This window comes from Eleutherodactylus coqui, chromosome 2, assembly GCF_035609145.1.
Source record: "Eleutherodactylus coqui strain aEleCoq1 chromosome 2, aEleCoq1.hap1, whole genome shotgun sequence".
NCBI lineage: Eukaryota > Metazoa > Chordata > Amphibia > Anura > Eleutherodactylidae > Eleutherodactylus > Eleutherodactylus coqui.
The window spans coordinates 322,810,075-322,837,926 of record NC_089838.1 but is presented as its reverse complement, the minus strand read 5'-3'; the positions used below and the strand labels follow the sequence as shown (position 1 = coordinate 322,837,926).

The window sequence follows — 27,852 nt, the reverse complement described above, 5'->3', positions numbered from 1 at the left end:
TATTCTTGTACATAGGGGGGCAGTATTATAGTAGTTACCTTCTTGTACATAGGATGTAGTATTATACACTTTTATTACTGGGAATATAAAGTAGTTGTTAGCATTTCTGCAGAGTTACAGAGTAGAGATGAGCGAGCGTACTCGTTAAGCCAAATTACTCGAGCAAGTATCGCTATTTTCGAGTACATGCCTGCTCGTCCGAAAAGATTCGAGGGGTGAGCGGTGAGTTGCGGGAGTGTGCAGGGGCGAGAGAGAGAGATCTCTCCCCCGCCGGCCCCCGAATCTTTTCGGGCAAGCAGGCATGTACTTGAAAATGGCGATACTCGCTTGAGTAATTTGCCTTAACGAGTACGCTCGCTCATCTCTATTACAGACGCCGGCAATTTCTTATAAATCTGAGTATGGAGTTTGGAGAATGTAGAGTATCTTGCAGATTTATTAGCTCTGTAGTAGGAGAAATGTTTTTGTTATTGAATAGTATATAATTAGTAATTCTTAGACCTTCGCTCTTGCAGGTGAATCACAGCTGGGTGTAGTTCCTGCCCGGCCCTGCTCATTTCACCTGACAGCTCCCCTTGTGTCATTATTCGTTGTGTTACTGTGCCTCACTTGTCACGATGTCCTCTCGTGCCTCAGCTCGCCTGTGCTGTCTCTCCATCTGACATCTCAATATCCCGTATGGAGTTGCTGTAAGTCTCTGTCACTTGTCTCACGCTCTACCCCTACTTTCAGTGTATGTCTGGTCTTATGACTATACATTCTCCCTCTTTATACCTGCACCACTTTAACCTTTGTTCCGGTGTCTAATTTCATCCTCCCTCCACAAAAACAAATAGGAACACTGAAAAGCCACCTTATCACTTGCCTTTGTCTTTACTGCCGGTTTCTCTCCTAACCTATCCTTACTGCTCGGCTTTCGGTCTTCTGGGGACTATTAGTAGGGTAGTCCACTGGTAGACTACTAGTTTTTCTGTCTTCGTGTGGTGCTGATATCCATAAGAAACGAGCTCAGCCAGTTCTATTTACCATCACACCCATTGATACTTCCTGGAAGGCCACAAGGCATCAAGCTGTGAAACATCTACTAAAGTAGAAAAACGTTTAATCCTTGGACTGGCATGGTCAAGAGAACCTTCAGCAGATCTGCCGGTGGCCAATGAAATGTGTAGTTTGCATTTTGCAAGGCGACGAGGCATTCATCTTCACAAAAGTCATCTCAAGACTTGGCCGGGCACAGGAACGCCCCTAATAGAACAATTCCGGAACTGTATGGTGGTGGATTGTCCCCACAATGGTGGTGTATTTCCAAGACCAACATTATGGCCATCTCAAAAGTCAGTGCCGACAGGAAAGACGTGTCTTTGAGGACCCCGACTTCCCAGCAAGTAACCATTCCCTTTACTATAGCAGAAGCCCACCTGGAGTGGTAGAGTGGAAGCGCCCGCAGGTAATTATGGCTCTGATTTATGGATTCTACTATATGGCACTTGTGTGAGGGCTCTAGATACTGCTATATGGTTCTACTATGAGTACAAAGAATGCTAATATATGGCACTGTTCTGCGGACTCTGCTGTACTAATACTTGTCTAGGGTTTAATATCTGGGCCTACTTCTACAGAGACTAATACTGTATATATCAGTAGCATGTATGGAGGGGGCTACTCTATGGGAACCCCTTTATTGATAATACAATATATTACCGGTAAAATGTTTTCAAACACCTCAATTTTTCCCGTTTTTATTGCTAATTACACGTTTCAATGTTTCAAATGTCCTTTGAAATGAAAGCGGAGAACAAATAAACAAGTTCAGATGAATAAAAATAATAGATTAACTTTGGTTCACCAAATTAAATCTACATTTTTGACTCTTCAGAGTCGGCCCCTAGAGCCAACATAACAGCTTTACATAATCGAGGCATTCTATCTACAAGTACAGACATTTCTTCCCACCATTGTTGCAGAAGTTCTCACAAATGTGCCGCACTTGTAGGTTGCTTTGCTTTGACTCTTTTGTCCAATTCATCCCAAACAAGCACAATGGGGTTTATGTCTGGAGACTGTGCAGGCCATTCCATTCTTTGAGGCCTATCATCTTCTGCTTGTCTCCTTAAGTAGTTCTAAAAAAAACCTAGAAGAATGTGTTGGAGAAGAGCACTCTCTCTCTGTGATGTTATCGGGCTCTTGCAATATAATTGCAGAGAGCCTGGCTGTAATGCCATTGCCTGTGATCGCTGTAATAAGCGAGAGAAGTCCTGCAATGCCTTATCATAGCGATCAGAGCTGGTATGGTGTAAGTCCCCCAGAGGGACACAAATGGTGTAATGTACAAAAAATAAAAATGTAAAAAAAAACTTTTGGGCGGCTTTTTCTCAAATTAGCTTAAAAAAATAATTTAAAAAATCCAACATACTTGGTATCAACGCGTCCGTAACGACACGTACAATACGTTGAACAAAAACGCTAAAACACTGAGACAAAATGCTAATTTTTAGCATTTTGCCTCTCAGAAAACGCAATAAAAGTGATCAAAAAAGCCGCATGTACCCCAAAATGGTACCAATAAAAACTACAGCTTGTCTCACAAAAAGTATACCCTCACAGAGCTCTGTTCATGGAGAAATGGAAAAGTTATAAGACTTTGAATGCAGCGATTTAGAAAAAAAAAAAAAGGATTTTTTATTGCAGAAAAGTGGAAAAACCTAAATAAAAAAAAATAATTTTGATATCGTTGTAACCGTACCGACCCGCAGAAAAAGTGTATTGTGTCATTTATGCTGCATGATTAACGCTGTAAAAAAAAAATCTATGGCAGAATTGATGCGTTTTCTCTCCCTGTGATCATAAAAAAATAATAAGTTTTACAATAGTCAACATACCCAAAAATGGAAAAAATTAAAATGCAAGAAACAAAAAGGGTTGCAGCAGGAAGGGTAACCAAGATGCAGGACGCCTTCGAATTAGGCAAAATATTAATTGGGAAAGCGGCTGCATTTTTTGGTGGAAATGTTTTCAGCATCTGTTTTGAACTCCGCCATATTGAATTCAGCTCAAGGTTTTCAAATGGGAAGGGGGTCATGTGATCTATCCGTCTTGGCTAGAATTTACTCAGAAGCATATTGTCAGCGTCAGTTTTGCCCTATCTGAACTTGTTTAAGAGTTAAGCGAGGGCAAAGTTGGTAAATTGTGTCTGACTTGCAGGGCCTTTCTTCATTGGCGGATCACTTAACAGTGAGAAGTCCCTCCCGATGTTACAGGGTGCCATATCCCCATCTGTGCTCAATGATAACTGTGAATTCTCATGTTACTTTCAGCAGAATGGCGCACTTCTGCACTTTTTTTGTGGCTGTACACAGATGGCTGGAGGGGCAATTCCTTAGGTACTGGATTGAGCATGGAAGTCTGATAGAATGGCCGCCAAGGTCATCAAACTTACCGCCTGGTCTTCAAGGGGTTAAAATCCCTCATGTATGTCGAAAAAATATGCAATAAAGTAAGTTCACTTGAAACAGCAAACCCTTCAGTGCCGTGAAGAAATATCACCTGCAGTTCTTCAGTGTATGTATGAAGACGGGATTAAACATTTAACCGTGTGCATCCGGCAGAATGGTAGACGCATCTTTGTGAAACTTTGCCCTCATTTAACTCCTAAGCAAGTGAAGACAGGGCAAAACAGACACTTCCAGTGTGTTTCTGAGTAAATTCTTTCCAAGATTGATAAATTACATGACTCCCCTTCCCATTAAAAAAAACGGAGCTGAATTTGATATAGCAGAGTTCAAAATGGCCGCCCAAAATCTCTCCTCCACCAAACAATTTAACCTTTCTCCTTTTAACAGAGTTTGGCAAAGTTACTTCGGAGATACATCTACCACTAATGTTGTCTATCGCCTCCACAGGAGTTGGTCCAGTCACCACGTCTGTTTTCTGAAGGTGGCATCAGTCCACGGGACTTACAACAGGGGAGTCTGGGTAACTGCTGGTTTGTAGCAGCTGTTTCTTGTCTGGCTGGGGATCCATCGATTTGGAAGAAGGTAAGTTACCCCCGTTTCTTTCTCGGACCTTATCTCATATGATCCCTGACTTTGGTTGGACATTTCCGATATATCTGAGCTGTTATGGACCTCCAGACTGTCCTATTCTCCAGAAGTTCATGAGGGTCACGTCGTAATATGAGCCACGTCCTACAGAGTCTGGTTTGGGTGTCAGGAATGTTCCTTGGTATGAATGAAATTTGGAAGTGTTAGTAATACCTAATTGTGTGTTATGTTTTCCCCAACCAGTTATTTAATAGGGTTATCCAAGGTTTAAAATACATGGCCACTTTTTTTACAGAAGCAGCGCCTCACCTGTCCACAGGTTGCTATTACAGCTCAACTCCACTTAAAGGGGTATTCCAGAGGGTAAAGGTTTTGCATGTTTTCACCCATCCAGCAGAAGAGTGAAACCTGCTTGATCAATGGGGGTCCGACCTTTGGGACCCCTACTGACCCCGAGAACAGGGTACCGACCCTATTACCGTACTGTAGCAGTGAATGGACTGCTGGCTGCACATGTGTGGCACATTAATTGTAGTAGGGGTGACGGAAACAGCCATATGCTTTGTACTTGGCTATCTCTGTCAGTCCCATAGAAAGGAATGGAGCCGAGACCGCGCATGCACAAACAGCAGTCCATTCACTGCATTGAAAACTGGGGAGGGCACGGGCTCCTGTTATCCGAATTGTTGAGGTTCCCAGTGGTTGGACCCCCATCTATCTGCTTTTCTGTGTTCCTCTCAGGCTGAAACCCAAACAGTCCAGCCAATGGCCTGGTGTTACCCATAGATACGGTTTTTGGTGGTATCTCGTGTCAGACACCCTTCATGTCCCGGTGAGGTTGGACTTTTCTGGTCTTTTTTATTGCCTGTTCCCATCTTCTACTATGAAAATGCCTTCAGGAAGTCACTATGTGTAACATACAGGTTCTGTGAGCTGCAGATGTCTGGAGAAACTGGTTTCCCTGGTTGTAGTGCATCTAGTCACTGTGGAGATGTACGCTTGTTGGGTGGGATGCTTTCATAATGACTTTGCACCCTGCCCCTGGAAAACTGCTCTGAGACTTGTTTACTACATGGCATAGGTTAGAAAGCACAACCCAGGTTGTGTATGTGTGTAAAATATATATTATGGTCAATGCTGGTATAACCTGGGTATAGTCTGTATATAATTATATATGTACAGCTGGTATAAGTTATACATCTCCTGTATATAATGATATGGAGCATGCTGGTATAACCTTGGTATCTCCTGTATATAATTAAATATGTACAGCTGGTATAAGTTATACATCTCCTGTATATAGTGATATGGAGCATGCTGGTATGACCTGGGTATATTCTGTATGTAATTATAGAAGCAGAAACCAAAAATGGCAACAGCACGCAAAATAAATTAACTATCAGAGGTATACATACCTATAATAAATAATCAATATGTAAACCTCTGATAGTAAATTTATTTTGTGTGCTGTTGCCATTTTTGGTTCCTGCTTCTATGTATGTTTCAGACATGGTTTAACGTGCACCTATACATTTCTATTGAGATATATTTCCATTGGGTAGTGCTGACCTATTTTATATTTTTTCTGTATGTAGATATATATGTAAAACTGGTAGGTGTAAGTTATACATCCTGTATATAGTGATATGGAGCATGCTGGTATAACCTGGGTATCTCCTGTATATAATTATATATGTACAGCTGGTATAACCCAAGTATCCCCTGTATATAATTTTATATATGTACAGCTGGTATAAGTTATACATCCTGTATATAATGATATGGAGCATGTGGGGATACCCTGGGTATCTTCTGTATATAATTATTTATGTACGGCTGGTATAAGTTATACATCTCCTGTATATAGTGTTATAGACCATGCTGGTATAACCTGGGTATCTCCTGTGTATAATTATATATGTACAGCTGGCATAAGCTATGCATCCCCAGTATATAGTGATATGGAGCATTCTGCTATAACCTGGGTATCTCCTGTATATAATTACATATGTACAGCTGGTATAAGTTATACATCTCTTGTATATAGTGTTATAGGGTATTAGTGTATCTTGACGCCACCAGGAATTCCTGGTGGAGTCAATATTGACGGGGTGACGCACCCTGAACGTAATTGGCTAAACAGGCAGTTGGCCTGCAGGTCCTGCAAGGCCACTAAAGATAAAGACAAAAAATCATACAGTGGTCGCCGGCGTTGGAACCGCAAACCCCCCGGAGCAAGTGCCTTAACCTCCAGCGGCGGCAGCCCACGAGTCAGCACCCCATCACAGAAGAAACGGTGCTCGGCGTCGGCAAAAGAAAGACACGCATCTTCACGTCGAGCAGCCGGCACACAGCAGCGAACCGGTCAGCGAGAGGGACCTAACAGTCGCCGGCTGGGAGGGAGACACCGGCGGCGGAGGAAAAGGAGAGGTGAGGCGGGCACACCACACGAGATGCCTCCGCCGGGACGGACCTCACAGCCGCCTGCCATGAGGGAGAGGGCGGTTGACACAAAGGACACGTGAGCCGGCATCCGCGTAGCAGCTATACAAGAAACACTGGCCGGCACGGAGCACAGAGGCTGCAGCATCTGCTGTATATAGTGATATGGAGCATGCTGGTATAACCTGGGTGTCTCCTGTATATAATTATATATATACAGCTGGTGTAAGTTACACATCCTGTAAATAGTGATATGGAGCATGCTGGTATAACCTGGGTATCTCCTGTATATAATTATATATGTACAGCTGGTATAAGTTATACATCTCCTGTATATAGTGATATGGAGCATGCTGGTATAACCTGGGTATCTCCTGTATATAATTATTTATGCACAGCTGGTATAAGTTATACATCCTATATATAGTGATATGGACCATGCTGGTATAATCTGGGTATCTCCTGTATATAGTTATATATGTACAGCTGGTATAAGCTAGACCTCTCCCTGTATATAGTGATATGGAGCATGCTGGTATAATCTGGGTATCTCCTGTATATAATTATATATGTACAGCTGTTATAAGTTATACACCTCCTGTATATAGTAATATGGAGCATGCTGGTATAACCTGGGTATCTCCTGTATATAATTATATATGTAGAGCTGGTATAAGTTATACATCTCCTGTGTATAGTGATATAGAGTATGCTGGTATAACCTGGGTATCTCCTGTATATAGTGATATGGAGCATGCTGTTATGACCTTGGTTTCTTCTGTATGTAAATATATATGTACAGCTGGTATAGGTATGCATTTTCTTTATATAGTGATACAATATGGACCCCAGGCTTTTCTTTTTTTTTAACCCTATCTTAACTATGTTCTCTACTCCAGGTTATACCCTCTCCTGAAGAACAAGACTGGCCTCACTCTGATAAGGGTTCCCCACATTCTGGCATCTTCAGGTTCCGTTTTTGGCGCTTTGGCCGTTGGGTAGAGGTTGTGATCGATGACCTTCTGCCCACATCTGGAGGCGAGTTGATATTCTGTCGGCCTGGTCAGAAGGGTAATGTGTTCTGGTGTCCACTACTTGAGAAGGCTTACGCGAAGTAAGGATCACTGCATTGGGGTGGCTTTGTCTTCCTTCTCCTGATCCAACCTTGTTTCTATCCCTCCATGTTTTATTGTGTTCTCTCATAGACTCATTGGAAATTATGAAGCTCTGGATGGAGGCAGCACGGCTGAAGCTCTCATTGACTTTACTGGTGGAGTTTCTGAGGCCATCAGTCTTTGTGAAGGGAATTATGGGCCAGAGGAAGAAAAAAAGAAGTTATTTAAGTCTTTGATGAAAGCCCACTCTCGTGCATCTCTCATTTCTGCTGCTATTAGGGTAACTTACGTAGATAATAGATGGGGTTAAAAATCGTGCTATTGAGGGTGATAGAGTCGTCTTGATAATAGAGCCAAATAAGTTGAGATGGCAAGCCAGAATTAGGTTCATAAGTGGAAATAATAAGGTTCCTTGATTAGACTGAGAATTGGGCCTGGTAGAAGAAGATAATGATGGCTTCCGATAACGAATCTTGGAAAATTGGTAATAGTTTGCACCCCCAATAACAAGACTGGAATCAATAACGTGTGTTGGAATATTCAGTATTCCCGACCACCAAGGAAAAATTGGGCAGTGTGAGAGGTGATGGTAACCGCTCCAACAACTAGGTGGAAATTGTGTTAATTAGGCTCAGAATGTAACCACATAGTTGGATAGATGATCCCAGTGGGCACTGGTAAGGTTTGAGCCAGAATCAAGCCTTAGAGATCATAAGAGATCAAAAAATCAAACCCAAATCAGGTCATGGTAGATTCAGCAACATGGAGCTGCCAAAATTTGGGTAAGAATTGAGCCATGCAGTGTTAATAATGAATGTTTCTGTAAATGGGATGGTATGGAACCTGGCAGTATGAAATAATTCAAATGATTGGGCCAGAATCAGGTCATATAGGAGACAAATAATGAACGTCGCCAATAATCAGGACAGGATCTGGTCCTACAAGATGGGGATTTTTGAGGTTTCCAATTATCGGAAGTTATTGAAATTTTACAAAAAGATTTCAAATAATAAAAATAGGCTTTCCTTTCCCTTCAGCCGAATCCACATCAAGGTATTGAAGAAGTCCTTTCCAGCGGACTAGTAACAGGTCATGCCTACAGTGTTACCGCCATCAGGAATATCAACCTGCACTCCGGACTGTTATCCCTTTTTCGGACACATAAATTACGACTCATTCGTTTACGAAATCCCTGGGGAAGTGGAGAGTGGAAGGGGGCCTGGAGCGATAAGTAAGGGATGGGCTGAGCCATGGGAGTAGGATAAAGCCACTTGATGTAGATTCAAACATTTGGTTTCTGTAGGTCGGAAGAATGGAAGAAAGTGAGTCGAAGAGAGAGAGAAAAGTTGGGGGTCACTGTTGACGATGATGGAGAATTCTGGTAAGTGTTCACTAAGGAGTAAGTTGTCCTGTTATATTATATTTATGTCTTATATCACTATATCATATTCAGATGGTTTAGCTGGGACTATAGTAAGATGGATATGAACAGGGACAAATTATAGGGAGGACACATACCTTGGGCCTCCACCACTTATCCATTCTTCCTAGGCTGGTTTTTCCAGATCAGCAGGCAACCCCACCATTCATTATATAGACCTGGCAGTCACTATTTATGGGTACCGTATAAACTGCTCACTTTTATGGCCTCCAACCTTAGGAAAACTGTTCATCTGATGGTCATTTAGTGACCTTATCCTGCAGAGAGGTGAGGAGTAGAGGTGGCTATGCATGCATGCCCCCATCCATGGAACCTGTCCCTATAACTTCCAAAGACAAGTGGAGATGGCTGTCTGTATCCGAGACCACCTCTTTATGTGGCTGCAATAGTCAAGTGGGGTCTAAGTTCATGAGGTGGAGTGGAGGTTCAGAGGCCTCCAGAGCCCTTAATCTGGTCCTAGTTATGGGCCTTAACAAATGAAACTAGCCCATAGTCATAGGATTCCATGATGGTTCTAGTTCTTGGTATGCTGAAGGCATGATGAAGTAAGTAGAGGGAAGAGGCAATACCTGCTGGTGATTACATAGGTCATACTTACTCTTTGCTAGGATGAGTTGGGAAGACTTCTGCTCTCACTTCACTGATATCACTCTTTGTCGACGAGTCAACACTCACTTGCTGAGCACTCAGAAGACGTGGAAAGAAGAATCCGCTTTCTCAGCTTGGAAGCAGCACGATGATCCTCTAAAGGACAGAAGCGGTGGATGTCCAAACTATAAGACCACCTTCCTACACAACCCACAGGTATAAAAAATATAGATAGTGAGAAAGCTCAACCTCACCTATGAATCCCAGACATGTCAAGTCCCTGATGAGCTCAATGCCAGAAAGCCTATGGGACAGCCACAAAAAAATGTAGTTTTATGTGAAATACAGGAACAAGTGCTGTAAATAAGTCTCTTGTGTTTCAGTTCTGCTTTGATGTCACGTTAGACTTGGACAATGTTCTCATATCTCTGGAGCAGGAGGACCGAAGAACCCAACGTACGGCAGGAGGCGGCGAAAATCTGCCCATTGGATTCTTTGTCTTTAAGGTACCAAGCAGTGAAATTAGTGATAATTCTTGAGCCATATCTCAGTCTGCTGGCCCTTGTTATTCATCATTCCTTCTTCTGTCAGGTGGAGATGAATCGCAAATACCGTCTGCACTGCACTCCCACTAAAGTTACTTCTTCAACGTATATAAACTCTCGCAGTGTCTTGGTTCATACTGAGATGCTAAAGGGGCGCTATGTGATCTTACCGACCACTTTCCATCCAGGGCTGACTGGTCGCTTCCTTCTTCGAGTATATACAGACCACACAAGCCATCTAAGGTACAAGATTTACTGGTACATTTTTCAGAATTAGCTATCATTCTTGCCCATTTGGGACATATAGGGCTAACAAAATGGTTTTACCTTACTGGGTACATATCCCAGGGTCATCCACGACTGGGCATGCACCGGTCCAATTTTTTAACTTTTTTTACTTTAGGCCACACCCCATAAATTTTAAGCCATGCCCTTGTTTTACAATATAGTCTATGTACCCAAAAATGGTACCAATAAAAACTACAGTTCGCCACGCTAAAGACAAGCCCTGGCTGTTGAAAAATGGAGATGAAAAAATACCAAAAATCGTTTGGTCCTCAATGCCAAAATAGGCCAATAGGCGCTGGTTTTTCATTACTCCAATCTGAAGTTTTACATACTTTGCTAATTTTTCCTTTGCCACATTAAATCCCTGTCTACATCTGGCTGTGTCCATTGGGAAATGCCGTTTGCCTTCTGCAACTTTTTGTATTTTTTGACATGAACTACTATTTGGCCATGGATTATGTGCATTATACATCACATCACCACCCTACAATAGGTATTAAGCACACCCCTGTCCACCAGGGACTATATACAAGCACTGTAGCCTTTCCACCATGAACTGGGAGCTGTCGGTACCATTTGCTAGAGACTGTGCACTGTCTACACTAGTAATCATAAAAGAAAGAAAAAACTAAATTGGACTCTGCCTATACCCTTGGCACAGGGCACGCCATAAACCTCCCACCCACCCCACCTCGGTGATCAGGGAATGGAACAGATGTGTTCCACCAGGTCATTGTGGATTTGGCAGTTTATGTAAAAATGGGTCACAATAGAATAGACAGCGTGTATATATCATAAGAACAGTGAAATAGTTCCCCATATGTGCCAACATGGCAAACTACTGAAGAATTTCTACTCTCAGGGAACTGACGCAAGATGTTCCTCGGCCGTCCTGTATGTCTTTCATGGTGGGAACTCCCCGAGTGGTCACTACCATCACAGTGCATGCGGGATCAGGACTGTCAGTGCCCGGGGGTGGCAAAGGTACAGAAATACTTCTCTAGCAACAGTTTTAGATTTTTGGAAAGGCACTTACCAATTTTACTCCCTCTAGACCCTGCTGTCTATGCTACAGTTCACTGCGAGGGCCAAAAAGTGGCCTCAAGGACTGTCAAGGGCCAGAACCCAGAGTTTGACCTGAAAGCCATATTCTACCGCAAACATCCGAAGCGACCTGTTGTTGTGCAGGTTGGTCTCATCTTTCCCTAATGCTTTATATTTTTTGCTCACTGCGTATATCAGGTCATCCGAACACACTCTTCCAAGACGTATCAAGATTGGCAAACTTGCAAGTTGGAGAGTCACCGAAAGGGGTTTGAGAGTGTATGAATGCCACATGGTCTTTTTAAGGTGGGCCGCCTTGGTTGGTGTTGCAGGTGAAGTTCCCGTTCATTTCAATTTGAAGACGTGAAATCCCCACTGAAAGCCTGCAGCATAAATTAACATGCTGCAGACTTAGAATCCACCCCTCAGGTTAATTTAGGCAAAATTCACACTTACACTTTTATGTCTTCTATTTAGCTCTGTCTATGGAGCGGAAAAAGCAAAAATACTAAAACTGCTGGGTCTGGCTCATAGCAAACCCGAACTGCACCATTAACTGCAATAGGGACCAACTGGCATACCAGATTACATTTTTGCTTTTATCTACTGTGGATTTCCTCAAGAAGTCCACCATGCTGGTTTTGTGGGTTGCAGGATACAATTCAGACTATGGAATTAGAAATATAGCAAATCCCAATAGAGGCTCTAGACTTTGTTTGCTGCTATTAGTGCAAGCCTGCTTACAGTTACTAGCGTCCCTGAAGACCGGTGTCTGTCTCTATACTAATTGCAGGCCTGCTAGTCCCTGAAACATCACTATCCGTATGCACACATTTGGTTTTATTGAGGCCGTCCTCACTTACAGCCAAATGTAAAAGTAGTCCTTGCTGGTTGGTCTGAGTTCTAGTCCAGGTACTCAGGCTTTTCTTGGTCCTAATACAATTGCTCTACAGCGCAGTTATCCCGGGAGTTCACTCGCACGATGACACAAATAGTACAATTGGGCCTTGTGGTCCTTTGGCCTTTGGCAATCCTTCATTATGCAACAGTAGCCTCACCTAGTACACAAGTCTCTGCAGACCCTGCAGTTAGTGACATGCTCAGCCGTAGCACTAGACTCTGTGTCACAGTATCAGCTGCTTTCTGCTCCTTTTCTTGCAGACACCTGCAGCTCCTCTGCCTGCTGTGTTGCACCCACCTCTCTCTCATGGTCCCTAATAAGTTTTCAGGACCTTACTTAGGGGGGAGGGACTTCCCTCTGCAGTGCTTAGTAAGTTCCAGGACCTTTCTCTGCACTTACATTTAAAGTCACCCTAAAATCCTGTGGATTTTCTGCAGCCAATTCCACAGCAGAATTGCCTGCAGCAAATCTGCCCCATTTCCGCTACATGTGTACATTTACGAACTATTGACCTGAGTCAATAGGTTGGATTTGGCTTTGTTCTCTCAGTTGGTTCTGGATTGCATATTCTAGATCCTTCTGAGCAGCAGGAAGATGGCTGTAAGAAGACCATTACTAGGAACCCCATTTTCATGGTCCAGGTATCTACAATACAGTAGAAGGTACTTCCGAGACTCATTATGTACCATGAAGGATCCAAACTCATTTGCCCTTTGCTTGCAGTAGAGAAAACACCTAACCAGTGTTCCTTCCACTTCCAGGGCCCCATAGTATACACAGGGCCTGCCTGTATAGACCCGGAACCTCAACTACTCAACCTCACATTGGTGTATTTTATTTCAGGTCTGGCTCTCTCGCTGGACCAGGGACACTCTATTGGGTAATGTGTCCATTCCCTGCTCCGTTGGAGAGTCCAACAAAACCTCAGTCCTGAGACTGCAGAGGAAAGACGTAACATCTACCGGATACATCATGGTTGAGATGTCGAGCAGCTCAGACCTGACTTCACTCTGACTGTTTCCACTTTTTCACCTCTTGCTCTTATCTCTTTATCTTACCACCTACTTTCTCTCTGTAGCTTTGTCTTCTTCTCCTCCTCTTTCCTGTGCTTCAGTATTGTCACTCAGCATTTCCTCTCCGGTTCTCAGTGTGTCTTGTCTACTGCGTCTGAAGATGAGGCGACTGCTCTTCATATTCTTCTACTATCTAGATGAAGCAGCTTCAGGTAAGACATTGTTGGGTTATTCTCATATGTAATGATGAGCTTACACTTCCATCAGTTGAGTGATAGAAGATCAAATACTGTACTTTGCGTGAAGACCACCATACTTGGAGATGTGTGCTGTTATTCCTAGACCCCAAAATGTTCTGATGATCACGCAGTGGGGGTCCAACCAATGAGAAGACAGGACTCGTACAGTTAGAGAGGATTCATAATTAGCACCATGGCCTTGTGTCTGAGGGATCTCGCCCTCATATGAGGACAGTAGTACTGAAGACTACGATGGTGGTTGGGAGGGGGGGCTGTGTGGAATTTTTGAACGGGAATGTGGAAGATAAATCAGTTTTGTTGTCTTCTTTATTTCTTGACCAGTACAACAATCAGATTCTCTTCTTGATCTAAACATCACCCAAAGACCTCACGATTCTTACCTGGTCTTCTGCACGCCTCAGATCCACGAGGAACAGATAACTCAGGTGCACTGGAAGGAGAAGCACGCCAACGGCACATACAGTGTCATAGCTGTGCTAAACCCACACTTGGGGAATTACACCAAATATCATGAGACAGTGAAATTACATAAAAAGGATGAAAAAACCTACATGATGGAGATAATAACCCAGGAAATGTGTGTCTGCTGTGAGGTTGTCACATTCCCATCTGGGAGTATTCATGAAAACTGCATGACCATCGAGGGAGAATATGGTAAGACAGTCAAAATATCACATTTCTACAGGATAGAGCATTGGCTGATTGTAGTAAACTGATATTATGGTGAATATTTAAGAGGTAATTACAAATAGAACTATAATACTGCCCCCTATGTACAAGAATATAACTACTATAATACTGCCCCCTATGTACAAGAATATAACTACTATAATACTGCCCCCTATGTACAAGAATATAACTACTATAATACTGCCCCCTATGTACAAGAATATAACTACTATAATACTGCTCCCTATGTACAAGAATATAACTACTATAATACTGCCCCCTATGTACAAGAATATAACTACTATAATACTGCCTCCTATGTACAAGAATATAACTACTATAATACTGCCTCCTATGTACAAGAATATAATTACTATAATACTGCCCCCTATGTACAAGAATATAACTACTATAATACTGCCTGCTATGTACAAGAATATAACTACTATAATACTGCCCCCTATGTACAAGAATATAACTACTATAATACTGCTCCCTATGTACAAGAATATAACTACTATAATACTGCCCCCTATGTACAAGAATATAACTACTATAATACTGCCCCCTATGTACAAGAATATAACTACTATAATACTGCCCCCTATGTACAAGAATATAACTACTATATTACTGCCTCCTATGTACAAGAATATAACTACTATAATACTGCCTCCTATGTACAAGAATATAATTACTATAATACTGCTCCCTATGTACGAGAATATAACTACTATAATACTGCCTCCTATGTACAAGAATATAACTACTATAATACTGCCCCCTATGTACAAGAGTATAACCACTATAATACTGCCCCTATGTACAAGAATATAACTACTATAATTCTGCCTCCTATGTACAATAATATAACTACTATAATACTGCTCGTATATACAAGAATATAACTACTATAATACTGCCCCCTATATTCATGAATATAACTACTATAATACTGCCCCCATGTACAAGAATATAACTACTATAATACTGCCCCCTATGTACAAGAATATAACTACTATAATACTGCTCCTATGTACAAGAATATAACTACTATAATACTGCTCCTATGTACAAGAATATAACTACTATAATACTGCCCCCTATGTACAAGAATATAACTACTATAATACTGCCCCTATGTACAAGAATATAACTACTATAATACTGCCCCCTATGTACAAGAATATAACTACTATAATTCTGCCCCCTATGTACAAGAATATAACTACTATAATACTGCCCCCTATGTACAAGAATATAACTACTATAATACTGCCCCCTATGTACAAGAATATAACTACTATAATACTGCCCCCTATGTACAAGAATATAACTACTATAATACTGCCCCCTATGTACAAGAATATAACTACTATAATACTGCCCCCTATGTACAAGAATATAACTACTATAATACTGCCTCCTATGTACAAGAATATAATTACTATAATACTGCCCCCTATGTACAAGAATATAACTACTATAATACTGCCTGCTATGTACAAGAATATAACTACTATAATACTGCCCCCTATGTACAAGAATATAACTACTATAATACTGCTCCCTATGTACAAGAATATAACTACTATAATACTGCCCCCTATGTACAAGAATATAACTACTATAATACTGCCCCCTATGTACAAGAATATAACTACTATAATACTGCCCCCTATGTACAAGAATATAACTACTATATTACTGCCTCCTATGTACAAGAATATAACTACTATAATACTGCCTCCTATGTACAAGAATATAATTACTATAATACTGCTCCCTATGTACGAGAATATAACTACTATAATACTGCCTCCTATGTACAAGAATATAACTACTATAATACTGCCCCCTATGTACAAGAGTATAACCACTATAATTCTGCCTCCTATGTACAATAATATAACTACTATAATACTGCTCGTATATACAAGAATATAACTACTATAATACTGCCCCCTATGTTCATGAATATAACTACTATAATACTGCCCCCATGTACAAGAATATAACTACTATAATACTGCCCCCTATGTACAAGAATATAACTACTATAATACTGCTCCTATGTACAAGAATATAACTACTATAATACTGCTCCTATGTACAAGAATATAACTACTATAATACTGCCCCCTATGTACAAGAATATAACTACTATAATACTGCCCCTATGTACAAGAATATAACTACTATAATACTGCCCCCTATGTACAAGAATATAACTACTATAATTCTGCCCCCTATGTACAAGAATATAACTACTATAATACTGCCCCCTATGTACAAGAATATAACTACTATAATACTGCCCCCTATGTACAAGAATATAACTACTATAATACTGCCCCCTATGTACAAGAATATAACTACTATCATACTACCTCCGTTGTACAAGAATATAACTACTATAATACTGCTCCTATGTACGAGAATATAACTACTATAATTCTGCCCCCTATGTACAAGAATATAACTACTATAATACTGCCCCCTATGTACAAGAATATAACTACTATAATACTGCCCCCTATGTACAAGAATATAACTACTATAATACTGCCCCCTATGTACAAGAATATAACAACTATAATACTGCCCCCTATGTACAAGAATATAACTACTATAATACTGCCCCCTATGTATAAGAATATAACTACTATCATACTACCTCCGTTGTACAAGAATATAACTACTATAATACTGCCCCCTATGTACAAGAATATAACTACTATAATACTGCCCCCTATGTACAAGAATATAACTACTATAATACTGTCCACTATGTACAAGAATATAACTACTATAATACTGCCCCCTATGTACAAGAATATAACTACTATAATACTGCCCCTATGTACAAGAATATAACTACTATAATACTGCCTCCTATGTACAATAATATACCTACTATAATACTGCCCCCTGTGTACAAGAATATAACTACTATAATACTGCCTCCTATGTACAAGAATATAACTACTATAATACTGCCCCCATGTACAAGAATATAACTACTATAATACTGCCCCCTATGTACAATAATATACCTACTATAATACTGCCGCCTATGTACAAGAATATAACTACTATAATACTGCCCTCTATCTACAAGAATATAACTACTATAATACTGCTCCCTATGTACAAGAATATAACTACTATAATACTGCCCCCTATGTACAAGAATATAACTACTATAACACTGCCCTCTATGTACAAGAATATAACTACTATAATACTGCCCCCTATGTACAAGAATATAACTACTATAATACTGCCCCCTATGTACAAGAATATAACTACTATAACACTGCCCTCTATGTACAAGAATATAACTACTATAATACTGCACCCTATGTACAAGAATATTACTACTATAATACTGCCCCATATGTACAAGAATAGAACTCTATAATACTGCCCCTATGTACAAGAATATAACTACTATAATACTGCCCCCTATGTACAAGGATATAACTACTATAATACTGCCCCCTATGTACAAGAATATAACTACTATAATACTGCCCCCTATGTACAAGAATATAACTACTATAATACTGCCCCCTATGTACGAGAATATAATTACTACAATACTGCCCCCTATGTACAAGTATATAACTACTATAATACTGCACCCTATGTACAAGAATATTACTACTATAATACTGCCCCATATGTACAAGAATAGAACTACTATAATACTGCCCCTATGTACAAGAATATAACTACTATAATACTGCCCCCTATGTACAAGGATATAACTACTATAATACTGCCCCCTATGTACAAGAATATAACTACTATAATACTGCCTGCTATGTACAAGAATATAACTACTATAATACTGCCCCCTATGTACAAGAATATAACTACTATAATACTGCTCCCTATGTACAAGAATATAACTACTATAATACTGCCCCCTATGTACAAGAATATAACTACTATAATACTGCCCCCTATGTACAAGAGTATAACCACTATAATACTGCCCCTATGTACAAGAATATAACTACTATAATACTGCCTCCTATGTACAAGAATATAACTACTATAATACTGCCCCCTATGTACAAGAATATAACTACTATAATACTGCCCCCTATGTACAAGAGTATAACCACTATAATACTGCCCCTATGTACAAGAATATAACTACTATAATACTGCCCCCTATGTACAAGAGTATAACCACTATAATACTGCCCCTATGTACAAGAATATAACTACTATAATACTGCCCCCTATGTACAAAAATATAACTACTATAATACTGCCTCCTATGTACAATAATATAACTACTATAATACTGCTCGTATATACAAGAATATAACTACTATAATACTGCCCCCTATGTTCATGAATATAACTACTATAATACTGCCCCCATGTACAAGAATATAACTACTATAATACTGCCCCCTATGTACAAGAATATAACTACTATAATACTGCTCCTATGTACAAGAATATAACTACTATAATACTGCTCCTATGTACAAGAATATAACTACTATAATACTGCCCCCTATGTACAAGAATATAACTACTATAATACTGCCCCCTATGTACAAGAATATAACTACTATAATACTGCCCCTATGTACAAGAATATAACTACTATAATACTGCCCCCTATGTACAAGAATATAACTACTATAATTCTGCCCCCTATGTACAAGAATATAACTACTATAATACTGCCCCCTATGTACAAGAATATAACTACTATAATACTGCCCCCTATGTACAAGAATATAACTACTATAATACTGCCCCCTATGTACAAGAATATAACTACTATCATACTACCTCCGTTGTACAAGAATATAACTACTATAATACTGCTCCTATGTACGAGAATATAACTACTATAATTCTGCCCCCTATGTACAAGAATATAACTACTATAATACTGCCCCCTATGTACAAGAATATAACTACTATAATACTGCCCCCTATGTACAAGAATATAACTACTATAATACTGCCCCCTATGTACAAGAATATAACTACTATAATACTGCCCCCTATGTACAAGAATATAACTACTATAATACTGCCCCCTATGTACAAGAATATAACTACTATAATACTGCCCCCTATGTACAAGAATATAACTACTATAATACTGCCCCCTATGTATAAGAATATAACTACTATCATACTACCTCCGTTGTACAAGAATATAACTACTATAATACTGCCCCCTATGTACAAGAATATAACTACTATAATACTGCCCCCTATGTACAAGAATATAACTACTATAATACTGCCCCCTATGTACAAGAATATAACTACTATAATACTGTCCACTATGTACAAGAATATAACTACTATAATACTGTCCACTATGTACAAGAATATAACTACTATAATACTGCCCCCTATGTACAAGAATATAACTACTATAATACTGCTCCTATGTACAAGAATATAACTACTATAATACTGCCCCCTGTGTACAAGAATATAACTACTATAATACTGCCTCCTATGTACAAGAATATAACTACTATAATACTGCCCCCTATGTACAAGAATATAACTACTATAATACTGCCCCCTATGTACAAGAATATAACTACTATAATACTGCCCCCTATGTACAAGAATATAACTACTATAATACTGCCTCCTATGTACAATAATATACCTACTATAATACTGCCCCCTGTGTACAAGAATATAACTACTATAATACTGCCTCCTATGTACAAGAATATAACTACTATAATACTGCCCCCTATGTACAAGAATATAACTACTATAATACTGCCCCCTGTGTACAAGAATATAACTACTATAATACTGCCTCCTATGTACAAGAATATAACTACTATAATACTGCCCCCTATGTACAAGAATATAACTACTATAATACTGCCCCCTATGTACAAGAATATAACTACTATAATACTGCCCCCTATGTACAAGAATATAACTACTATAATACTGCCTCCTATGTACAATAATATACCTACTATAATACTGCCCCCTGTGTACAAGAATATAACTACTATAATACTGCCTCCTATGTACAAGAATATAACTACTATAATACTGCCCCCTATGTACAAGAATATAACTACTATAATACTGCCCCCTATGTACAATAATATACCTACTATAATACTGCCGCCTATGTACAAGAATATAACTACTATAATACTGCCCTCTATCTACAAGAATATAACTACTATAATACTGCCCCCTATGTACAAGAATATAACTACTATAATACTGCTCCCTATGTACAAGAATATAACTACTATAATACTGCCCCCTATGTACAAGAATATAACTACTATAATACTGCCCCCTATGTACAAGAATATAACTACTATAATACTGCCCCCTATGTACAAGAATATAACTACTATAATACTGCCCTCTATGTACAAGAATATAACTACTATAATACTGCCCCCTATGTACATGAATATAACTACTATAATACTGCCCCCTATGTACAAGAATATAACTACTATAATACTGCCCCCTATGTACAAGAATATAACTACTATAATGCTGCTCCTATGTACAAGAATATAACTACTATAATACTGCCCCCTATGTACAAGAATATAACTACTATAATACTGTCTTATAATTACCCCGTGTTCTCTTGTCTCCTCTCAGTTGCTTATGCCTTCAGATATGCCATACTGGGGACATTACTGGGGGGTGGATTCTTCGTCATTGGCTCTTTTGCCGTCTTATGCCATATCTGCTGGATGAGGAAGAGCTCCAGGTAAGATCCTATAATACGGCTGATGGAGTGTGACATAGTTGTTGGTATGTTGGAGCGTAGTGGTTTGTGGTAAATAAGGATTGATCTCAGTTGACGAATCATAATCTGGCAGTGAAAAACGTTTTTGAAGTTGGACTACAGCAAACCTACGCGGGGCGTTGGGGCGGTCGGTATGAGTAATATATGCTTGTTGGATAAACCCTCTCTCCCCACCTGATACTCTAATGTAATATGCTTTGATGAACTGTTTGGTGGCTCTTTTCAATAGTGCCCCTACAGATGTCATAAGATGCCCAGGCACCATTGGGTACCTGACAAGTTCCCTTCAATGCCCATGTGGTCCGCAATACATGGAAGGTCCTTATTTGTCCACCACAGGAGCTCCCAAGCGTGCCAGAGGGAAAACCTGAATTATTAAAGGCGAGCGGTCTACAACGAGAGTGTGATTGCATTGTTTCAATAGGCGAAAGGGCATGAAATAATGGGCTAAGAACATGAGCAGGTCTGGCAGGTGTAGTACATCAGTAGTCTACCACTACTCATGGCCTCTCGGGGATTAGGTAGTCTGCAGACTGTAGCAGCCATCTTGGCTTGCTGAAAACAGGATCTGGAGTAGGTGGATTAAAGGGATGGCTGAGATGAACCTCAGCAGGTAATATACCCCAGGGCCTCTACGGTCCTTTCACAGAATTTTACCCTGAAACTGGAGGGTCGCTTTAAGTCTGAGGACTGCTTTAGGTTCCATAGTGTGTTTCTCAATAGAGTTCAGTTAAGCTATGTGGTGGCAATTGGTGTTAATCTGAAACCTCCATCACCTCAAACTGCATCCAAGATAGGAGCAAATGACCACGATGCTGAATGCCTCCCGGAAGCCTCTGTCCTGCTGGACTCTTTAGGTTACCGTGTGGTTCACCTCCTCTATGTACTGTAGTTTAGGTCAGCCATGATACTCTGGTTCCTCTGTGCCTAAATGTGCAGTGATGTCATTGCAACCACCAAGTGCGTCATCGTAACCAGAAGAGTCCTAGAAGCACCGAGGAGATGTCTTCAGCTATTTGGGGCGTAGCACTTTTTTAGTTTTATACCGTGTTTTTTCAACAGACCTCCTGATATTATGATGTTACATGTCTGACTCGGTTGGTACCGAGTGCGGAGCCGGACAACGGGCCAGGCAGGGTGACCAGAGCCATGCAGACATTAGACCTGTGTGTCTAGAAGCTTCCTGACGGTGTGACGGGCATTCAGTCCGGCTGCTTCCTGCAGGACATGAACACGTTTTTGTATAGATGTTTAGTGATTGAGGTCCGACCCCGGCGGTAGAGAGGGGGAGCGGCACAAGACATTCTGCACCGGCGTCTCTCCGCCAGCGCCGGATCAGTGGATTTAGGGATTATTTATGGATGATGATGTTAAATCTTTTGATATTTTAGATTTCCATTTTTGTAATTTTTTTTAACCCTTAGCGGTAATTCTTGGTCAATCGGCTCCGTTTTTTCCCCACACGGCGTTTTTCTCTCCGCTGTCACAAAAATCCCCTCACAATATTTTGGATTCATTTTCTTTCTTCATGAAGTAGAACAAACAAAAACTGAAGAATTACTTTTTTCAAACCAATTTGAAACTCTTTTTTTAAAAATTTTTTCACTTGAGCTTACAGCATGAAAATCACCAAATCCTACGTTTTAGCACCTTTTTTGTTATATTTTCTAATATTTTTTAACCCCTTTCGCTCCAGAGCTCGCCCCATACACAGCCGGTGTTGGCTATCTTTGACAGCTGACACCTGGCAGCCACAACCCTCATCAGAGACATCTCCAATCATGGCTGTTAACCCTCTAAATGCCACTGTTAATTCTGCTGGTGGCATTTCAATGTCCCACAGAGATCATAGGGTGCTGTTCTGGAGTCATGGCGGCCTGGTGCCTTCTGAAGACCCCTAGGGTTAGCCATGATTGTTCGCCTATGAAGATGTGCTTGATGCGCATCTTAATACAAGGCTGGGGAAGAAAACAATACAATGCAATACTGTAGGATTGCATTAGGCCTCATTCACATGGACATATTTTGGGTCCGTATTACATCCAGACTTTTCATGGACATTATACAGACAGCACAGACCACCACAAACCGCCTGTGCGAATGAGCTCTTATATTATATAAGTGATTACTAGAGATGAGCGAGCACGCTCGGCTAAGGCAGTTGCTTGAACGAGCATCACTCTTCTCGAGTAACTGCATTCTTGTCCGAACAGGCTTCGGGGGGGGGGGGGGGGGGGCAGGGGGGAGAGAGAGATCTCTCTCACTCTACCCCCCCCCCCCGCCGCCGCCCCGAGCCTGCTCGGACAAGAATGCAGTTACTCGAGAAGAGTGATGCTCGTTCAAGTAGCTGCATTATCCGAGCGTGCTCGCTCATCTCCAGTGATTACAGGTTCAAGTCCTTAATGGGGACTTGGAGAGAAAAGTAAAATTTAAGTAAAATCTATATTTATTAATTATTAGAGAAAATGAAAAATATAAAAAATTTTAAAAAAGCATCAAAAGTGCAATCTATTAAAATATCACATCATTAATTCTGCACAGCAGTGAATACTGTCAGAAGAAAAGAATTGCAATGCCTGATTTGTGCAAGTTTTGCCATAGAGTAATTGGTAACTTAGGACCCTACTACATGGACTGCAAATCGTTCAAATCCCCACATGCAACGGGAATCTGAAGGACGTTCAGCATAAACAACCTGACTGAGGGGTACGTGGGAATCTGTAGGCTTCTCATTCGTCGTTCGGTTTCTGCCATCGCTGGTACAACCCGTCCCCCCCCCCCCCCCTTCCCTCAGCTGTGTCGCTGGGAAAGGAAAAAAGTTAGGATTTCTTGAAAGTGGGGAGAAAGAATGTAAAAGTAAAACACAGAAAGCACAAACAGCGCCCCCTAGATGTATTTTTTTTTGCCCTTTATTATTTTTTTAAGATAAACTAGAGGTGGCGCTCACCCATTGCGCCCTTTTTAAATCTTGACTAAACTTACCTTCAGCGTTTATTTCCCCGTTTTATTTGAAAAATGTGTACAATTTGAAATGTTGAAAAATTATTACGATATGGAGCCCGGCCAGCGACCCCCCCCCCCACCCCCCCCACAGCTGAAGAAGTGCCCAATAGTGCAATATGATAAAAACTATTCTATTTTCACAGTATATGCTTTAACCCCTTAGTGATGAAATCCTAATGACCAACTAATTTTTCAGGGTTTTTTGGGGGGGGGGGGAGAGGGGGAGGGGGGGCGGGATTGGGGGAAAGAAAAGATCCTGCTATTTGTTTTTTGGTTTTCAGTTTTATGGCGTTCAATATAAATAAATAGTAAGTGACCCCATTCTCCTCGGTTCGGTGCGATTCTGGAGATACCAGGTTTAATGGGTTTTTTTTGTTCTGCTTTTTTTAAAGATTTGCTTCCGTGTCGCCAGAGCCTTTTTTCTGTTTCCATCACTGGAGCTCTGCGGGTTGTTTGTGGGATGATCTTCTGTCATTTTTTGGGAACATGTGACATTTTGATTGCCTTTTTTCCAATATTTTCCAGAGGCAAGATTAACAAAATCTGCACTTCTAGCATGTTTTTACTTGTTTTTTATCAGCGGCCGCCGCGCGGTGTAAATAATGTGTTACATTAACTCTGCAGGCCGGTACAATTATGTCAATACCAAATTTATACAGAGTTTAGTTTTTTTTTGCAACTTTTGCACACTTTAAAAAGAATAATGTATTTTTTGTTTATCGCGGCCTTCACATTTTCCTTCCTTTGTAAACGGCGCGGTCGGAGCGGATGCATCAACATAGGAACATAGGCTACCATTAAAGAGTCCACTTTCTCTTTAGTTTTTTGTAAAGCTACATAGGCAAAATTAGCTATTATCGCCATGCTTGTGTATTTTTTTCATGACGTTCCTCTGCGGGTTACATAATGTACTAACTTTTTTCTTCTGGGTCATAATGAACGCAGCGATACGACGTGTGCCTTGTATTTACATAGTAAAGGGGCAGCGGTTTTACTTTTTTCTTTACTATTATTTTTTAAACTTTGAACTTTTTATCTTTGTCCCACTGGGGGACTTGATTATCAGCATCTTTTATCACTCTTCTTATACACTAATATACTTCAGTATAACACTGTATTAGAAAGCCTGAGGTCAGCCAGAGGCTGAGCCTCAAAGGCCACCATAACTAGCAGACCCAGAGGCTATATTCAAGCCTCCAGGTCCCATAGCAACCCATTGGGACCCCACCATCACATTGCGGGAGTCCGATAGATGACAGAGGGAGTCCCCTCCCTCTGTCAGCCTTTGACATGCAAAGGGTTAAATGCCGAGGATTTGAGATATCTTCGGTCCACGGTGTTAGACTGCGTGTAAGGCTGTCATTAGACAGCCGAGCACCCACTTTCCCTGGCACGTGAGACCCACACCAGGCTTCTCATGCAGCTGCTGTCAAAAGACGATACTGCAGAATAAAGCCCCTTAGTGCTCTCCAAAAACACATGGATGGTCATTAAGGGTTTAAATTATGTGATGGGTGTCAGTCCCAAAACTGAGACCCCCATCTATTGGGAGAATGGGGGTCCTGCAGTAGCTTTGTCCGGAAGAGGAGACTAACTGGACAGGTGGCTGCCCTTGTGCAGTGCTCTCTTTACTAAAGTCCATGGGAGTTACACATTGCATTCACATTTTAACCCTTTGCAATCCAATTTTGGATTCAGGGTTTCCTAGGGGGCTTTCTCTTTCTGCCATAATACAATGGTGCCATCTGCTGGCTAGAGCTAGTACTGCAGTATGGGACATGTTGGAGAGGCCCCCAACATCGGAGCTGTACAGCCTTCAATCAGAATGTCTTTAGACGTCAGACAGTGGATTGGAAAGGGTTAACATTGAGCTGTATGAATCCATATACATTTTGCCCCCTAGTGGTGGCTGTAGAGAGTCAGAATTTTAATATTTACAGGGAGGTTGTCCAGAATTAGAAAAACATGACTACTTTCTTCCATAAACAGAACCACAACTGTCGTCGGTTGTGTCTAGTTTCTCAGCTCATCTCCATTGAACTGAATGAGACTTGGCTGTAATACCAAACCATGGACAGGACTGGAAGCTAATTTTGGAACAAAGCAGCAATGCTTTTCAAATTCTGGAAACCCCTTTAATTCTATGACTGTGTAATGGGAAGCGGGACCTGGAGCTCTGTATCTGAAACGGAGCTCCGACCCTTATAAAAAATCAATGATATGAAGAAGTCCCCACTTTGCATATCATCTCTGTAATGCTGTACTGTGTATACTTTTGTTAATCGATGTTATATTTCCACAATAGGGTCTTTATGTCAAGAGGTCGAAGGCAGCAATCATGGACTATAAGTCAGAGGTCGCGAGTTCCTTACAGAAGAACTTTACCCTCCATAAACATCTCATATGAACCTCCTCATGATACCGATCTACGTGACAATCCATCACCCACCAGGGCTCATCTCCAGCATCCTCATCCAACAATTCATCCACCTTCTGGGGATCTACCACCAAGAAACCCTACTCTGACCAGTTATTGTCCTCCTGAAAACCTTTTGAAAATCAGTCCTACACCTCCTAGTCTCCCACCTCCGAGGAACCATGCCGTACGTGAAGCCATACCAAAACCACAGCCAATCTATAGTAATATTCACATTCGCCACAAGCAATACCCAAAGGTACGCAATGTAAAAAGCTTACAGGTTGAACCAACCATAAACCAACATCCCCCTGAGATGTTCTCACATGAAGGTATGGATACTACATCCACCATTCCTCATTACCACACAAAATCATGCCTCTGGTTATTCGAGGGTACATCCTATTCCTCTGAAGACATTGCTTCTCCACATCCCTCCAGATTAAACTGTCCGAGCACACCAGAGTCTCCCTTCACAGCCATCAATCCCATGTATCATATTGGTCGGGCTGGGATTCCCATCCCAACGACAGCCACATAAATTATGACCATGTCATAGGACTTTGTATATGCTCATGATTTTGTGGTTGAAAAAAAAACATCTTACCCTGAAGGGTCTAAGAATATAGGGGACCTTGAAGGGTGGAGGTCTGTCTTTATAGCCTCCAGGATGGACATCTTTTGGATGCAATTACATAACTCCTTTGCCTCTCCCCTCATATGAATCAGGACCTTCTGCGTCTCATTGCCAATTTTAGCCAAGAATGGTGGAATTCATAACCCAACTCATCGATCCTCCATTGGAGGAAATCCCAATTACCAATAATACATACTACTACCAGCACTTCAAGCCCTGATGTTGGGGAGATGAAGAAGCCACCTTTGCAATGGCCCTCAAACAGCTTGGTAAGTGTTATGGATGGCTCAACGTTTTTGGTTTCCTCTTTTAGTGTACACTATAGACTGTGGAGGAAACATAATATTTTTTCCTGCATTCTAAGACTGTTACATATACCGGATCTTCGTTGTCTTCACTTTCATGCTCATCGTACTAAATAAAGTTTTTCAAAAATTTTCACCTAAGCCTGAATTTTTTTGTCAACTTGGATTGGTATAAGAGATCTGAAACGGAATACTGCATAAGGATGGAAGAAAACCGCAGTGGTTCCAAGAGGGACAGGTCTGATCATTGGGGGGTGCATAGAAAAAAGTAGGGACGTAGAAAAAAGTAGGGACGTTGAAGTAGAAATAGCAGTTCTGGTGTTCCATCGTATATTGA

General features: G+C 40.8%; 2 protein-coding genes across 2 annotated transcripts; both read left to right on the top strand.

Moving 5' to 3' along the window:
• Positions 1-525: 525 nt before the first annotated feature.
• LOC136612991 (calpain-5-like) lies at positions 526-13,418 on the top strand. Its single transcript, XM_066593773.1, has 12 exons — positions 526-1,447; positions 3,900-4,034; positions 7,382-7,596; positions 7,688-7,877; positions 8,635-8,828; positions 8,901-8,978; positions 9,647-9,842; positions 10,010-10,132; positions 10,218-10,414; positions 11,322-11,443; positions 11,514-11,647; positions 13,248-13,418. Exons 1-12 carry the CDS (start codon positions 1,292-1,294, stop codon positions 13,416-13,418), a joined length of 1,911 nt encoding a protein of 636 aa, XP_066449870.1. The 5' UTR covers positions 526-1,291.
• Positions 13,419-13,496: 78 nt separating this feature from the next.
• On the top strand, positions 13,497-27,651 carry LOC136612992 (uncharacterized). The gene is made up of 4 exons (XM_066593774.1): positions 13,497-13,629; positions 13,999-14,331; positions 21,004-21,115; positions 26,463-27,651. Exons 1-4 carry the CDS (start codon positions 13,578-13,580, stop codon positions 27,112-27,114), a joined length of 1,149 nt encoding a protein of 382 aa, XP_066449871.1. The 5' UTR covers positions 13,497-13,577; the 3' UTR covers positions 27,115-27,651.
• The last annotated feature ends 201 nt before the right edge of the window (positions 27,652-27,852 follow it).

Excerpts from the sequence above, each read along its gene's own strand:
- LOC136612991 (XM_066593773.1), top strand. The coding sequence starts at position 1,292 with ATGGTGGTGTATTTCCAAGACCAACATTATGGCCATCTCAAAAGTCAG. Across the intron at positions 7,878-8,634 it reads TCATTTCTGCTGCTATTAGG|CCGAATCCACATCAAGGTAT; the intron begins GTAACTTACGTA and ends CTTTCCCTTCAG. Across the intron at positions 8,979-9,646 it reads GACGATGATGGAGAATTCTG|GATGAGTTGGGAAGACTTCT; the intron begins GTAAGTGTTCAC and ends ACTCTTTGCTAG.
- LOC136612992 (XM_066593774.1), top strand. The coding sequence starts at position 13,578 with ATGAGGCGACTGCTCTTCATATTCTTCTACTATCTAGATGAAGCAGCT. Across the intron at positions 13,630-13,998 it reads TCTAGATGAAGCAGCTTCAG|TACAACAATCAGATTCTCTT; the intron begins GTAAGACATTGT and ends TTTCTTGACCAG. Across the intron at positions 14,332-21,003 it reads GACCATCGAGGGAGAATATG|TTGCTTATGCCTTCAGATAT; the intron begins GTAAGACAGTCA and ends GTCTCCTCTCAG.